Source organism: Athene noctua, chromosome 21 (assembly GCF_965140245.1).
Source record: "Athene noctua chromosome 21, bAthNoc1.hap1.1, whole genome shotgun sequence".
NCBI lineage: Eukaryota > Metazoa > Chordata > Aves > Strigiformes > Strigidae > Athene > Athene noctua.
In genome coordinates this window covers 2,366,148-2,382,523 of record NC_134057.1, presented here as the reverse complement: position 1 = coordinate 2,382,523, position 16,376 = coordinate 2,366,148, and the positions used below count along the sequence as shown (strand labels likewise).

Sequence of the window (16,376 nt, the reverse complement as noted above, 5' to 3'; positions counted from 1 at the left end):
ATTTATTTTCCCGAAGATTCAGGAAGTCTATTGCATTGCTTTCATTTCTCCTCTCATTTGGGGAACTGTTTTTTTCGTGAACTTCAGGATGTTTCTGAGTTCTGTCAGAACTTCAGTCAGTTGCTGTTCACTCCTTGTACAATATCTCTGGTGAGACTGGTTTCATGTTATCTCTAGTCATCTTCCATGAGGATAGAATCATGTCTTGGCCATTACAAATAGAAGCATTCTGCAAGCTGTGTATAAATGCCGAACACTGCACTTAAACTGCTCAAGCAGCAGTTTACATAAGAAATGTAACTAAACGTCTTTGATTTGAGAATTGGCACATTTCACATGATTTTGTCCTTTTTTGTTTTTTTGTTTTTTTCCTCCTTAGGTGCACTTAACTAAAGCAGTAAATTGCCTAAGTGTAATTCTGTGCTTCTTTTTTGTATATCCTGGGGCTAGTGTGAAGGTATCTGTTGTTCTCTCATAGGTAGTATTCCTAATAATGTGAAAGTCTAAAGTCTTCATTGCCATATTTGTCACTGTGATGAAGGCTTCGTTGTATGTTTGGTCTTTTTCACCTTATTAGTTCCTCCTTATGATGGTACATCTTCAGTCTAAAGCATCTAGTCCGCTTCACTGCAGACTGTGTTTTTCAGTGAAGAATTGTGGGGCCCATTTAAGTTCATATAATATCCTTGGATTTATTTGAAAGATCACTCATTGTTTTGACAGTGAAACATGTTCTTTTGGGAACTAGAACTGGAATGCTTTCTGTCTTTGTCGTGGTTTGAGCCCAGAGGTCAGCTGAGCACCATGCAGCTCTTCACTCACCCCTTCCCCCTCAGGAACAGGAAGGAGAAAATAAAGCAAAAGTCTTGGGAATCGAGATAAGGACAAAGAGGGATCAAGTTGCACCAGGGAAGGTTTAGGCTTGGTATTAGGCAGCATTTCTTTGCAGAAGGGAAAGTTGTTGGCGTTGGAATGGGCTGCCCAGGACAGGGGGGGAGTCCCCATCCCTGGAGGGGTTGAAGAGTCGGGTTGACCCAGTGCTGAGACATCTGGTGGAGTTGGGAACAGTCAGTGCTGGGTTAATGGTTGAACTGGAGGAGCTTCAAGGTCCTTTCCAACCTTGAAGATTCTGTGATTGATCCATTATGGTGGCAAAAGACAGGCTCAGGGTAGAAAAAGAACATAAATTTAATTCAAACACTAACAATAGCAACACTGACAGACAGAGTAGGATGGTAAGAAGCATTACCACACCTTCCCCCATCCCTCCCTTCTTCCCGGGCTCAGCTTTGCTCCTGATTTCTCTCCCTCCTCCCCTCCAGCAGGCAGGGGTCAGGGGATGGGGGGTGCGGTCAGTCCTGCCGCTCTCTCCTCCTCAGGGGAGGATCCTCACACTCTGCCCCTGCTCCAGCGTGGGGTCCTTCCCACAGCAGAGAGTCCCCCAGGAACTTCTCCCACGTGAGTCCTTCCCACGGGCTGCAGCTCTTCCTGAGCTGCTCTGGCGTGGGTGACCGCCGTGGGTCACAGTTCTCCCAGCACCCAACTACAACAGGGGGAGCTGCTTCTCCCCTCAGTCCCGGCCTGCTCCGGGCTCTGGTGTGGCTCCTCCCCAGGCTGCAGGGCAGATCTGCTCCCCCAGGGACCTCCACGGGTGGCAGGGGGGCACGACCCTGCCCTCTCACCACGGGATACAGGGGAGTCTCTGCTCCAGCTCACTTCCCCCCCCCCCCCCCCCCCCCCCTCTTTTCTTCCCCTGACCTCGGTGTTTGCAGAGGTGTCTCACACCTCCTCCTCACCACTCCCACTCCTCCTCCCAGGTTCCCCTTCTTAAATACATTATCACAGAGTCACAGCCACCATCACTAACTGGCTCAGCCTCGGCCAGAGGTGGGTCTGACTTGGAGCTGGGGAGCTTCGAGATGCTTCTCACAGGGGCCACTGCTGTAACCCCTCCCCTGCTACCAAAACCCAGCCTACACACAAACCCACCACAGTCTTAAATACCAGTGGCTTTCTTTTTGAAAGAAGTGTAAATTGTGCTCCAAATATGCGTTAGGAAGCAGGGATGTTTATCGGAGTGTTTAACAGAACAAACAGTATGAGGAAAAACTGTTTTCACTAATTCATTGAAGATATAACTTACATTATATGTAAATTCGTCTTTGTACTGGGTCTGGCTGAACTGGAATTGGTTTTCCCCTACAGCAGCCCCATGGTGCTGTGGTTTATGCTGGGAGCTGCAGGGTGTTGGCAGCACCCTGGTGTGGTGGCTGCTGCTGAGCAGGGCTTACACAGCACCAAGGCTCTTTCTGACATTTCCCCCAGTGGGACGGGGGGGGCAAGATCTCGGGAGGGGACACAGCCAGGACAGCTGACCCGAACCGACCCAAGGGATATTCCATACCATGTGACATCTGCTCAGGATAAAGCTGGGAGAAAGGAGGAAGGGGGGGGGTCACCCTTGGTCCTCCGAGGCAACCACTGCGTGTATGGGAGCCCTCATCCTGAGAAGGCCCCACAGCGCCTGTCCTTGGGAAGTAGAGAATAAATCTGTTTGCTTTTGCTTCATTTTGCCTTTGCTTCATTTTGCTTTTATTAAAACTGCTTTTGTTTTACCCACAAGGGTTGGTTTATCTTCTTTCCCCTCTTTGCCCTGTTGAGAAAACAAGGGGAAAAGGGGGGGGAAGTGATAGAGCGACTTGGTGGATACCTGGCATTTAGCCAGAGTCAAACCACCACAATCTTTTAAAAGAAAAACTGCACAACACAAACAAAAACCCCCAACGTGCACACACCCCCCAATAAACAAATAAAAACCCCACCACCCCCAAAAAAAATCCAAGCAAATGTTAAGAAATAGAGGAATGCAACAAAAATTCACAGTATTACAGGTATTGTTTCTTTTTGGAGAATTCTAAAAGGTGTGCATCAAAGGTACAAGAATTGCTTCTGGGGATATATTTATGTGACATACGAAAACAAATCAATTTCTCATGTTTTATATGAAATTCTTTATCAAAAGAAAAAAGAGGCTGTTAGACAAAATGAATTCTTAAAAAAAAAGTTGTTTGAAAGTGAATATTTTTATGTAGCATCTTACTAATTCCTTCTTCAGTTCTTCATTTGCTTTGTTGGACCCATCATTATGTGCAAAATCCAAAAGGAAAAAGAGCACTTATTTGTATTTTCCAGTTGCTTAAACCAGAACAACTCTGGAATAGGCCTTGTAAGGAAATGAACAATTTGTTTTCCCTTCCAGCTTTAAGCTAAATCTTTTCAAAGAGAGGAAGAGCTTATATCTTTCTGATCTTGTGAATATTAGGGCTTTTTTTTAATATTTAACTGTGTACTATAAGGATCACAAAATAGATACTATTCTCTCTGGAGATTGTGTTTCATCCTTTGTATTGGTCAGAGCAGTTTCAATGTAAAGCGACACCACTAGTCTCTAAAACTATTAAAACTGAGCTTTAAGGACAGTCTCACAAGTAGGGAGGTTGGACTGTTAAAGCAGAAATTTTACAATGTACTAAAAAGCATTAAAGGAAGGTACACAGCGAGTTGGTTAGAATTAAATCTTGCTTGGTGTTTGGTTTTTTTTTTTTTTTTTTAGTAACTCTTTCCCCTCTCTAAACAGAAGTATTTTGCTTTACTTTCTTCTGCAGTTGTAAAAGGAGATTCTTTTCAGAAATAAGGTCAGATGCAAAGGGCTCAGGCACTGCTGTACCTACTTCTGCCTGGCTCTGGAGGAGGAATTTCAGGTCCCGAGGCTGGCACTGGGTTTGCTGTTTGGTGCTGGTGAAGAGCTGCTGGTAGGGCAGCATAGGGAGTGTGTTCAGACCTGTCTCCCCCCTGTGATGGAGCACCAAACCCCAAGAGCTGAGCTCTGATGCTTTGGGGGATTTCCAGTCCTACCTTGACATGCTGATTTCTAGATTAGTTCTGAAAAAGAGAAACATTAATTGGTGTTTTCCAAAGCTTGCTTTTTTTTTTTTTTTTTTCTTAAGTATGGGTATCTTTGGAAACAAAGCTTAAATGGCAAAAGAGGAAAGCTGGTTGTGGTGGTTTTCACACAGTAGCCTCACAGTTGAGCACTTGCCAAGTAGGTGAAAGAGTGAAGTTATGTCCTGGCGCAGCACTGATGCTGTGTCCTGGCGCTTGTTGGCAACAAGCTGTTGGGAAGTGACTGTGACTTTCTGAAGGATTAGCTGCCAATTCTCAAATGGGAAGTCCAAAATTATAGATTTTTGACCAGTGTACCCAACCTGATGTACAAAAAGGAGAGCACATGCAAAATTGAAGTGCTTTTGAGTTGAAGTGCCCGCTGAGGAAGGAATCCTTTTTATTGAAATTTTGGTCTCCGGGGCCTAAAATTTTAAGTCCAATCTTAGGAACACACATCCTTCTTTGTCTTTAACCATATGTAATTTAGAGCAATATCTTTTCCTTCAGAAAGATGCTGCAGTACTCTTGTTGTGATGTAGTAAACATCCTGCATAGATGAGAATTTCCTCTTTTAACCCAGAAATAGGGTCTGTGCTCACGCTTTAAAGCAAGGCCAGTATTGCATCAGTTCAAGCTGTTAAAAAGATTGGGACCCTCTGTTCTTTCCATTTTCCTTTTTTTAGAGTTGTTCATAGCAGTTGCAAGGAACGTCAAGGTTTCGTATAAAGAAACTTGCAACAGTTGTGTGTAAACTTTTTCCTGTGAAGAGTCCTATTTTTCTTGAAATGGAACAGAGCATTTAATCATGCGCAGCCATAGATCTGCTTATAAAATAGAATGAGATCAGTATGTATTTGTTGCTCATAGAGCAGACTTTTTTTCTGAGCTTTTTTTTAATGCTTTCAATATATAAACTTAGACAAAAACTCTCTATCAGTATGTTTTTGAAGTTTCATCCTCTGGGTCAATAGCCAGAGTACTTCCAAGTAATTTTGGAGATGTTAGTTTTTACACATGAAGTTTGTTTTCATTCAGATCAGCATCAGCTCCAGAATAAATCTCACTTGTGTAAATTATGTTCAGCATTTGGGAGTCACTTACCTAGTCTCCAATGCTATTGCCAGCTACTACTATATTGGATTTGAAATACATTGCTGTTAACTTCTGCAAGACCAGTATTTCCCCAGGGATGTTTGAGTGCTGGTCTGCTGAATGAAATTCAGTACAATTGGAAGGTTTCTAACTAAATGCTAATAAAAGCAATGTATGTGAGTCTCTTAAAATGCCCAGTGTGAAGGCAGACTTTCTCAGCTAATGCAAATCTCTTTAAAATTGGTTGGCATCACCCAGAAGCATCAGTCTCCTTGGGTGGACTAGAGCCTGGTGTACTGTTTTTCCATTATGTGTTTTATTTGAATATGAGCAATTGAAGCTGACTGAAAAAAAAGATCTACTCAATATTGTAGTAATTATTTGAAGCAATTACGGATTTGATCACTGCTATTATCCTGTATCCTAGAAGCACATAAGACCAGCAGTAGATAAATATGTTGCTTCCTGCACCCTGGTAACTGAAATCTTAATGTGCCAGTGAATTGACTAGCAGAACTCCCAGTTTCTTCAAGAGGGTTTTATGTCATTAACAAAAATTAATCTCCTAGGAAAATCCTTATTAATTTCACATACTAGAGCCTGTTTACGTAAATCCACTTGCCAGATCTGACCTTATCCTCGTGAGTCAGAAAGTAGCCACGTATGAGCAGGTAGGTTGATGGTTGCTTTTAAATCTGCACCAATATTGCTGTTGCCCATCTCTCAGTCAAGAGTAATCCTCAAGAGGAAAATACTGAGAGTTTTGAATGAGTTTCTTATGAATTACAAAAGGTGTCATCACCTACGTTGTTCAAAATAACAATTTTGATGTTTATACTTCTTCTTACTTGAAATGGAAGTTTTAATCATCAACAGCATACTATTGTTGCTTGGTAAACAAAGCAAAGCTTTATACAGAGTTAACATTTTGCAGATTTAAAAAAAAAAAGTGTCTGAAGAAGAAATTTAAAATAGATAGTTGATTAAATCAAAGTGGCATGTTTCCAGAAGTCTTCTTAGATGCTGAATTTGAAAAACGAGGAATTATCTGTTTTGAAATGAAGGAAATACCAGACTGAAAATTTCTGCAAAGAAAAAAATACTATTAACAATGATAATCTAGGTACTGTTCGCTCTCTTCTGAAATATTTTTACACCTGAGAAGTTTATTGCACAGTATACTTCCCACATCTGCAGAAAGGTAATAGTGCACTACTGTCGCAGTCCCAGGGCCTGCGTGTTCATAGATTTTAGCAATGAAGCCATAGGAGGCTGTCTTACAGTACCCTACTATTCCCTTTCTACAGGGAAATGTGCAAGACTATAATTAAAACTGGTTTGTGCTTTATAAATTAAAGAACAAATTACTTGTTGCCTTCTACTTTTCTTGTTTATTTGCTTTAGTTAGTCGTAGGTAGTAAAGTAAAAACAAAAAAAAAGCAAGCAACATCATACATTTATATTGGAGTAGCACATTGGGATGCTTTAATGTTTAGGAAGTTTGAAAATAAGAATTAAGCAGGTGAAACTATGAGTGAGTAAATCTTGGTAGGTGAAGTGTTGCCATTGAAAAGTGGGGGTTGTTAATTGAAGTGAAGAATTTTGCTTGAAATTCAAAAATAAGCAAAACCAAAATTAAAATCCCACTCATCTAACACTAGAAAGATGGATTTTGGGGGAGAAAGAGTCACACCCAGGGCAGTATGCTCTTCTAGTAATCTGAGCAAGTACCATATGTCCACGTGTACTGTTGTTATCTTTTGGTTTTAACTCTCTTGCTGGTGGTGTGGGTGTAGGTCTTGTACAGTCAGCAGTTACTAGTTTTCTTTCACCCTTTGAAGATGTTCCAGGACACTCAATAGTGATAGTTTAAGGAACCATGTTTGTCTGTGTGCCATATAACTTTGAGTTTCATTGTGACTAGTTAAAAGGTTATTGTGATGAAAAGTATTTTTGTTCATTTAGCTAATTTTTGTTTGGTACTTCTGTTTTTCATGATGCTAAGTTTCATAATAGGGTGATCTGTGCAATGTTGTTACCTTTTATAACTGGGTTGTAGTTCTTAAATATAAGCCAACACCAGTTAGTAACTCTCCGTAGTTTTACTTGGCTGAGAGACTTTGACAAATGAGTTGTTCTTTTAGGCTGAACAAGACAATGGCCACCCTCTTCCTGCCTTTGCCAATCTGCATATTGAAGTCCTTGATGAGAACAATCAGAAGCCTTACTTCACAAGATCTATGTACGAGGGCTTCATCCTCGAATCCTCTCCAGTGGGAACAACCATCTCTGATAACCAGAATCTGACTTCTCCGCTCCAAATCGTAGTGTTGGACAACGATGTGGAGGAGGTATGCTTCATTCTTCTATAGTGTCATACTGCTGTTTACTTTTTTTTTTCAGAGTTCTTTCTTTTTTTTTCTTTTAAAAAGATTTTTCTTGTAAAAAATATTTTTCTTTTCTTTTAAATACATTTTTCTTTTTTTCATTGAGGCAAAGCTGTTTTGATCAATAAATTAAAAAAATCTTAATGTCATTGTTACAGGTTTTTTTTTTTTGTTTTCATTCTGAGTTCAGATAGATTTGAAAGTGCGTCTGAACAGAAAAACTAATCTTTATTTTACTCAGCTCTCCTTAAGATGGTGTTCTGTTAGAGAGGATGAATGCTTAGTGCAAAGAGGAAAAAAATGCGTTCTGTGAGAAGGATGAATCTGCCACACAGTGTGGGGAAAGGGGAGAGAGAGCTCAAAGTGGAAGTAGTTGCTTGAGCAAACCAGGAAGAAGAATAAGAGGGCAGGAGGCTAAAAGTTCAGTCCATTCTTTACTCTGACTGGATTTTGATATTTACATTAGTCATAGTAAAAATTGGGCATCTTAAAATGAGCAATAACCAAGTAGTAGCAATACCTTGCCTCTAGGGCTACTGTTTCTTCTGTTCTCACCAAGGCTATTGCCATTATGTGCTTTTTGATGTTTCTTTTTCCTGTAACTATTGGTGTCTCTCCATTTGTACCCTTTATTCTTTTTTGCTTCCGTTTTTCTGTTCTCTTGATATTGTAAGGAAAGCTAAGTTGTAGGCATAGGTTTTTGTGGTGATATTTATAGTATATATTCTTTAATAAAATTCTTAATCTAGTCTGAAAACAATCTGGTTTTGATAGTTTCTCGTTTGACATAGGAAAATTAATTATTTTTGAGAAACGTTGAGAAACATGCCCAAACTCATGTAGAATATATCTCCTTCCTATGCATTAAAATATCTCAGTCAATATAAAGGCATTCATAAAAACTGGTTGGAAGGCAAGTGGGAAATGGGTGTTGGATCTGACTTTCTTAGGGGCTGGGTAAAAGGTATGGAGTAAGTGCATGTGGCAATCATCAGTAGGCATTGCTGATGATTCGTATTCCTTGTGAGATAATCTTGTTCAGCATCGGTTTTGTTAAAAGCAAACTGGTTTCCTTGTTTGATCAAATTAATGGGATCATGTAGGCTGGTTAATATAGGAATAAGAAAGGTGTGCAGGAATCAGGTAAGTGTTTGTATTTACCATACATTGTATGGTTGTGTTGTGTAAAATCTATTTGTGTGATGCGTGCCTGAACACAACAGAAATCAAATCGGATGAGTTGGTGTCCACAGTTCTAAGTCCTTTTCAAGCTACTAATTTAAGAGGTTTTTCTCAGAAGGCTGCTCATAGTTCTGTGATCTTCATGTGTATTAAACAAAAAAATACAGGGATATTTTCAGATGTTTTTAGCCTAAGCAAATTGCTATTTTGTTTTATCCACACTTTTGTGAAATTACTAGTAAAACATTCTGGTTCACATATGCCTAGGTGCACATCTGCTTGTTAGAGAAATCTGAAATTTTAGGGTACTATTTATGCCTGCCTTGTAACACCTGTGACTGCATATTAACCCCACAAAAATGGAAAGAGGGGCTATTAATCACCTGAAGAGTGGAAAACTGAAACTGAGCAAGCCTGTCTGTGAGACTGATAGACTTGCACATTAGATAGGCATGGTCTGAAACTTAGAAAAGGTTTTTTGGCAAGCTTGGAGAGCTTGTTGTGTACTGGTTCTGCTTGAGTAGCTACACGGCCAGTTTGGGCAACAGACAGCTGAAAATAATTACAAAAATCTCACTGTTAATCCACAGTGTGCTGCTAGGGTTTCTCTATTTGCAAGTCCACCGATGTTCCCCTCAAGGCTTTGTAGCTTCAATGACCTAGGAGAATTCTACTGTGCATACAAAGCCCAGAGAGTTAAAAGAAGTCACACAGCAGGTCTTGTGAGAGAGGGGCTGAATCTGTTGTGCTTGAAATAATTCAAAACAACTGTTTTAATGAAAGATAATTTAGTGTCCTAGTCCAGACACTCAAATTTAGGTGACAGTTTTTCATGCTGGTGATTTTGTGAGACTCTCTCCTATTTCCTCGTAGATAACTTTGTTACACTAAAGAAATGACAGAAAGACTTTGGACTTCGTTAACCTCCAGAGGTTTTTCAGGTTGTAGTTAATAGTGCTCTGATTAACCTTTCCCTGGCAGTTGCACACCTCTACCGACAAGATGTCAAAGGCAGATTTGATTAATACAAGATTCTTGTATGTGATCCAATATGTAGTTACAGCAGAGACTTAAAATTAAGATTGCTTTGAGCTCTAAAATCCTGAATTTGGGCTGACTCTTTGAACGAATCCTGTAACTACCAGGTAGCACATATCTGTATACTCTCAAACTGAAAATATTTAATTTCAAAAACTGCATGGAAGAGTAATTTTTTCCTTTAATATAAACTACATCATGAAGTTTGTAAGGTAAGCCTGGTATGTTCCTCACCAAAAGTTCTTTCTGTTACTGATTTTCGTCACACAAGTTCAACACATCAAGTTTTGAGGGGTGCTCTGAAATTCCTCACGAACAGTTTGACTGTAGGGCTCCACATGTCATTGTTGTGTGTTCTCTGTGGTACATCGGCCCGTTCCCATGATGTTATCTCAATATCTGGATATTGAATAGAGTGGTTCGTATTTGTGTTTGCCTGCACTAAAAATTTCAACATAAGTGTGGCCTGAATATTTATAGTTTAATAGCATCACTAATAATTTTAAAAATCTACCCAATCTGCAGCAGATTTTTCAGATGGGAGCACTAGCATAGCTTAAACAATCTGCATACAAAGATGATGAAAAACAAGTTTATAATTCTGCTTTAGGCAACTGATTATAAATCGTTAAATATTTCTCTGTCTCAGTACAAATAGACCTGAAATTTCATATCCACAGGAAATGACCGTTCAAGGGCCCAGAAATATTTCCTAGTGAACTTAACACTTGCTTGTTTTTCACCATGTTTTTATTTTCACTGGGTAATGAATAACAGGAGTTTGTTCAAGTTGGTGAAAATGAGACTGAACCAAAAGTGTATTATTTTTGTTTAATAATGAAAAAGTGTAATATTTCAGTGTCACATGATGTGTAACTGCCAAGAATTTCTAGACTGGGGAATAATGTGATATAAAGACTTAATTTTGTTACCCCACCCTATTCCTCCAAAATGAGGACAAAATAATGAAAGATCTCTGGCCCTGTTGGGATGTAATGCCGTGTGCTGGGGGAGATGGGCTGCAGTGGAACCTGGCCAGTGGCCCTCGTGTTCTGTCCTTCTCCATGCTGCTAGGGTGGCTCTGTCCCTGCAAGGCCACTTCCCTTAGGTATGGGGGGGTAAGGGCTAGCAACACAGCCATCAGTGCTCATCCCCAAACCTGGGAGGTACAGGGGGAGGGAAGGGCTGTCTGTCTCAGCAGCCTGAACTGCTCAGGGAACCTGGTGCCTGATTCCCTGACCGTAACAGTCTTCTTTCTTGCAGGTTTTGTTGATGCTTAAGGCCGAGCAGATCTGATCCATCAGATCTACCAGAGGTCATAGAATCGTAGAATCGTTCAGGGTGGAAAAACCCCTTGGGATCATCGAGTCCAACCCTCAGCCCAACTCTACAAGTTCTCCCCTACCCCACATCCCCCCACAGCTCATCCAAACGACCCTTAAACACCCCCAGGGATGGGGACTCCACCCCCTCCCCGGGCAGCCTGTTCCACTCTCTGACCACTCCTCCTGTGAAAAATCTTTTCCTAATGCCCAGCCTGACCCTCCCCTGTTGCAGTTTAAAGCCGTTGCCCCTTGTTCTGTCCCTGATCCCCTGGGAGCAGAGCCCAGCCCCAGCCTCTCTGCAATGTCCTGTCAGGAGCTGCAGAGAGGGATGAGGGCTCCCCTCAGCCTCCTCCTCCTCACACTGAACACTCACAGCTCCCTCAATGATGCCTCCTCTCTCTTTCCAGAATGCTGTAGACCTATCTCAGGACATACAGAGCTCTGCCTGCAGCTGTGGGGATGATGACCTGCCTCATCCTCTCATGGAAGTTCTCTGTGCACTTCCCTTCAGCATCCCCTGGCTCATGCCAGCACAGCTCTTTCCAATTCGATGAAATGCTGCAGGTTCAACGTGGATGTGAGGGAGCAGAGAATCAGATTTAAGTGCCTGTGTATTAGTACATGTGCCAGTGATTTATGTAGTGTTTATAATCTATAAACATGAGACTTCCAGCAGAGTAAGGCTAGGAGTGCAGCAATTGCATATAGCTCAGACGTAAAACAGCCAAACCAACTCAAATGACAGGTACCTTCTCTCCAGGCCTAGATGGTAGCTCAGGGTGGGTTAGTAAGCACAGGTAATGCTTATTAACTTTTGTAGGTCTTAATGTTCTGACAACTTCGTTGTATCTTAGTAAATAAATGTATTTAGTAAGTAGGGATTGCTGATGAGAAGTTGACATATATCCTCTATGTGCTTGTGCATGTTAGGTTCCAATAGTGACACTGGCTAAACTTAATGTATTCAGTCTTCTAATTGACAAGTCAGTTGAGATTATATTTCACACTAAAATAATTCCCTGTCCTCAGATAAATGCATGAAGGAAGCGGTCATCTTAACTGTGTATCTTAAGAAAAAAACCAAACCACATTTTAAATTTAAACCCTGTGGGAATTATAATAGAGTCCTGCTATAAATCTTCCAAAAAATAATTTATAGGTGTGACATTGCAAACAGACCTTTAACTAGAGCAGCACTGCCAAGTGCTGATATAATTAAGTTGTCTGTTTAAATGGCATAAATTAAATTAAGCCACACGAGTACCTTAAGACCTGAGTAAACCAAAGCTGAGATGAGGAGTTTGAACAGTATGCTCTGGTAGATGTTTACATAAGGCTTCCCAAGCCACTTGCTTGCTTACTCTTTTGCTTCCATGGGAGAGTAATAATTTTGACTCTGGTAGTTAGGGTTGGTGAAAAAGCTGCACAGTAACCGCCTTACTGCCTTGAATGCCAAATCTCGTTGAATCTCTCTTAAAAAAAAGAGAGAGAAATTAACACCAGGATTTACCTTCCAAGCTGAAAGAAGCTAGTCAGCTATTCATACCACTCACTACCAAGGTGTTTACCAATACCACATGCAGCGTCTTGATGAATAAACTCAGAGTGTAAGGTAATTTGTGCATTGCTCATTAAAAGACAAGGTTGATGTCACGTTTATAAGGTGTGTCAGCACGTGTTCAAAAGCATTTAACACGTTCAAAAACATTCAGAAAAGTGCAGTAACTCTGATGCTTCTGTGGCTGTTACAGCCCAGCACAGCATCCCTGGACAGTGAAGTGTGATGCAGGTCAGTTATTACCACAGGTTCCTCTCCAGATACTTTTCTACCAGACCAGTTTCTTGGTTTATGCTTCCATTGTTTATGAAGTTGAAGCCAAACTAAATAGGTGGGAGCTCAATATCCATGTTTCCAGAGAATTGGTGGGAAATTTTAAAGAATGATTATTTTACATAAAGGTGTCTCGTTAGCAACCCCAGAGGACAGAACAAATAATGGATAAAACAACTTTTAAATGTAACTACAATTTCAGTTTATGGATATTCAATGATATATCCAAAATAAGGAAAAATAATGATTTTTTTTTTTTATCCAGGAGTACTGAAGCATTATAAATAATGGAGCATTTTTCTCTAATGTTTGCCTGATTGCTTATATCTTTCGCTCTTATTGTTTGAACTTATTTTGCAGCTGGTATTCTCTTGAGAGGAGCATTCTCATAACACTGCTATCCCTGTATAGCACTTCTGTGACACTATAATAGTCACATTAGAAAATAAGAAATCATGAAATATTCTTCCCAGATGTAACAGCCCATTACTATCATTATTGGAACAAACAAAAGGGAAAGGCAAAGCAAAAAGGCTACTTCTCTTTCTTTAGAATTTCTAAAGATAGGTTTCTTCTTTGCTGAACCTTTCTGCTTAATAGGAAGATTAAAAATCTTAGTATTGTATCACTACCATAGCATTTTATTTCCTCTTTGAGTTGTGTAGGATGAATATTTAATGTTTTGTGATTTCTGCAGTTATTTTTCTCTGAGTTCCTTGGAGTTCTCTAGGAATTTGTTTTTTGTATATCTGTCCTGTTTTAAACAAATGCTATTGCTAATTCATGGAAACGCTGGAGATGCTGACATTTGTATCTTGCTCTGTCCCAGGAGTGTCTTGTTTGTATGAGGAGCAGAAGATTATTTTTTCAAAACTTTTCTGTCAGCTTTTTATGCAGTGAGGGGCATGGCCCTTTGCACCTCAACTTGAAACAGTCTGAGAAGTGTTGTAGCACTTTTTAGTGCCTGACTTTATAGTCATTGTGCCTCAGCCCTTGCTTTGTGGAGGGACTGGAGAGATTTTGGTGGTAGCTGAAAGAATTCAGAATTAAAGCACTGCTCAGCATCCATCCTGGTTGTCTTGCTAGTCTTTTGTCATCTTTTCCTCCAAAGTGGAGATGACATAAATGGCAAAGAGCTTTTTCATTATTATTTTAAATTGTACAATAAAATGTTATTTTAACGAACTCCCTTTAAAGAAAAAAATTTTTAAAGAGAAAAAAAAATATTCATAGGGTGTTCTGAGCGAAGCCTTCTTAGGCTGGTTTTCCTGTCCCCATTTTTTAGTCACTCAGAATTTAGGCTTGATATGTTACCAGCTTCTGTTGGTCTAAGCAGTTTTACAACTCAACCCATCACGAAGACTTTTCAGGAGGCTGTGCTTCGGATTATTTTTCTGTTATCTAATTGTAGTGTTAAAGATGCAGGAAATCACTCCAGGTGCTGTGTCTTCCTTCTCCATTCCACCCAAGCTATTGTGAACCTGGAGGACTGTCTCATCAGGCCCTGCACAACTTATCTTGCATAAATTACAGAAAAACAATGAGGTCAGTGCCAACACAGTCTGATTGCCAGCCCCTTGTCAGTGGGACTGAGAAGCTCACTCGCTTCATCTCTGCAAGACTGTAAATCTCAGATTTTTCCAATGAAAGACATGAGTGGAAGAGATTTTCTACTTTCACCAAGAAATGAAGAGGGCAAATGCTGGAAACATCTCTTCAACAAAACAACTCTCTTCTGTGGGCGTTTCAGTGCTAATCATCCTCCACATGGAGAATGTTGGAAAACCAAGATGTATCATTAAATTATCTTCGTCGTTGTTACAGCTTTTTGGAGACAAGCCTATGCTAGCAATCAGAAAGTCTAAGCAGTTCTGATACTCTTGGAACTTGTTCTGGCTACCCTGGAGAATTTAACGGTTAATTATATTTCCTCTAAAAAGTCCCTGGGGATGTTGAAACACATACAGAATATGTGTCATTGTCTGCTCATTCTTGAGAGTATCATGTAGTTTTGGTTTAATCTTAGTAAATGGTAGAAAACTGTTTGCTTTAAGAAGAGCTTTAAGCCCCTTTATGAGGAAAGGAGCAGCAGAAATGTATCGTTAACATCCCTTCAGGCTTTCAAACTTCAGACCCAGGCTTTGTTTATTAAGAGTGCACTGGAGCACTTTCTGCATCTCATTTTATTGTATTTTTGTCTGTAACCATTTTTTCCCCAAATGTACTGCTTTTATGATCTCCATCAGTATCAGCTCTATGTTTCTTTACTTATATTCATTTTGTATCACGTGTTTTTCTTTGTAGCTTGCACCAGGTACCATTCTGTAGGTATTGGGTATTGTTAGCAAAATTACTTTATGTTTTAATTGTGTTATTTATTTATTTATTTATTTACTTCCCCCCCGTTCCTTCATTTTTCTCTACGCTGTTGGTGTTTGAGACCGGGGCTGTCACTTGTTTTGTGAAGCCCACAAGAGCCCTTTAATCACATTGGACCAAATTCATTTAGGGCATAAAGTTGTACTGCGGTTACACTGTGATTGCTTTATGTTCATTAAATAATTATATGTCTTTATAGAAATCATCAGTATTACAGAAAGTTTGGGGATTTTTTTATTTAGAAAGTACCTACTAGTCAGCTTGAAGTATGTAAACCATACCAGGTTTGAACTGCATGCCTGAAATGGTCCTTGTAGGTTGCATGCATACCCTTTTATGTGGATTCTGAGAGTTTTCTACTTAAAATGACATGCTAAACAATTTATCAGAGACAAGTTAGTCTACATGACCCAGTAACGTAGTCAGAAATCATAATGCTTAAGTCCAGGCCTCAAAGTAAAATAATAGCTTCAAAAAAATAAAGTATGTGAAACAGTGCTGGCAGCATAGATGGTTGGTTTCCCCCAGCTGTACTCTCTCACAGTATCTGCCACAGAAAAAGCACTCAGATAAGTCGAGCAGTCTTTCTTTCTATATAAAATGTGATAAACGTGTAAAAGCGCAACAGCGCCAAGATTAAGGAAATAAATTGCTTTGTAGGTCCGACATGCATGGAAGGTATTACAAATAGACACTGATTGCAGTAAAGGCGATTTAACTTACACATTAAGATAAAATTTCTAATATGAGTATAGCTAAGGAATAGGATAGATTACTTTGGGAGCTTGTGGCATCTCCATCATTGGTTTGTCTCAAGAACAAATTAGGAAAAAAAATATTGTTTATTAGTGTTCAAAATGGCATGACAAGCAAGAACTGTAACAACTAACAAGGGTTTTTGTAAATTAAATTTTTGACTGACTTTGTAGTATCTACACAGTGAACAATTATTGGCAATTACCTTCTGTAATTTTTCATGGAAAAAAGAGATTTCTGTTTGCATTGCTAGCTGTAAAATGAATTTTAATTTTACTGAAAGCTGGCATAGTTGCATCAAAGCTTTAGGCAACAGGAAGCCACTCGTTTGGAACACTTTGATATTTCTTTCACATAGCTTTCAGCAACTGAAAGTTTCTTATTTAAATAATATAATCTTAGCCCTCCAAAATGTGTGCTTTAGAGTATTTTGGATTGCGA

The 16,376-nt window shown here is 39.8% G+C and overlaps 1 protein-coding gene across 1 annotated transcript in view; it reads left to right on the top strand.

Moving 5' to 3' along the window:
* PCDH15 (protocadherin related 15) overlaps positions 1–16,376 on the top strand; it is a 448,489-nt gene that overhangs the window by 235,748 nt on the left and 196,365 nt on the right. The window contains exon 11 of the mRNA XM_074924175.1: positions 7,182–7,388. Within this exon, the coding sequence (XP_074780276.1) occupies positions 7,182–7,388 (207 nt within the window). The remainder of the gene's footprint in view (positions 1–7,181; positions 7,389–16,376) is intronic.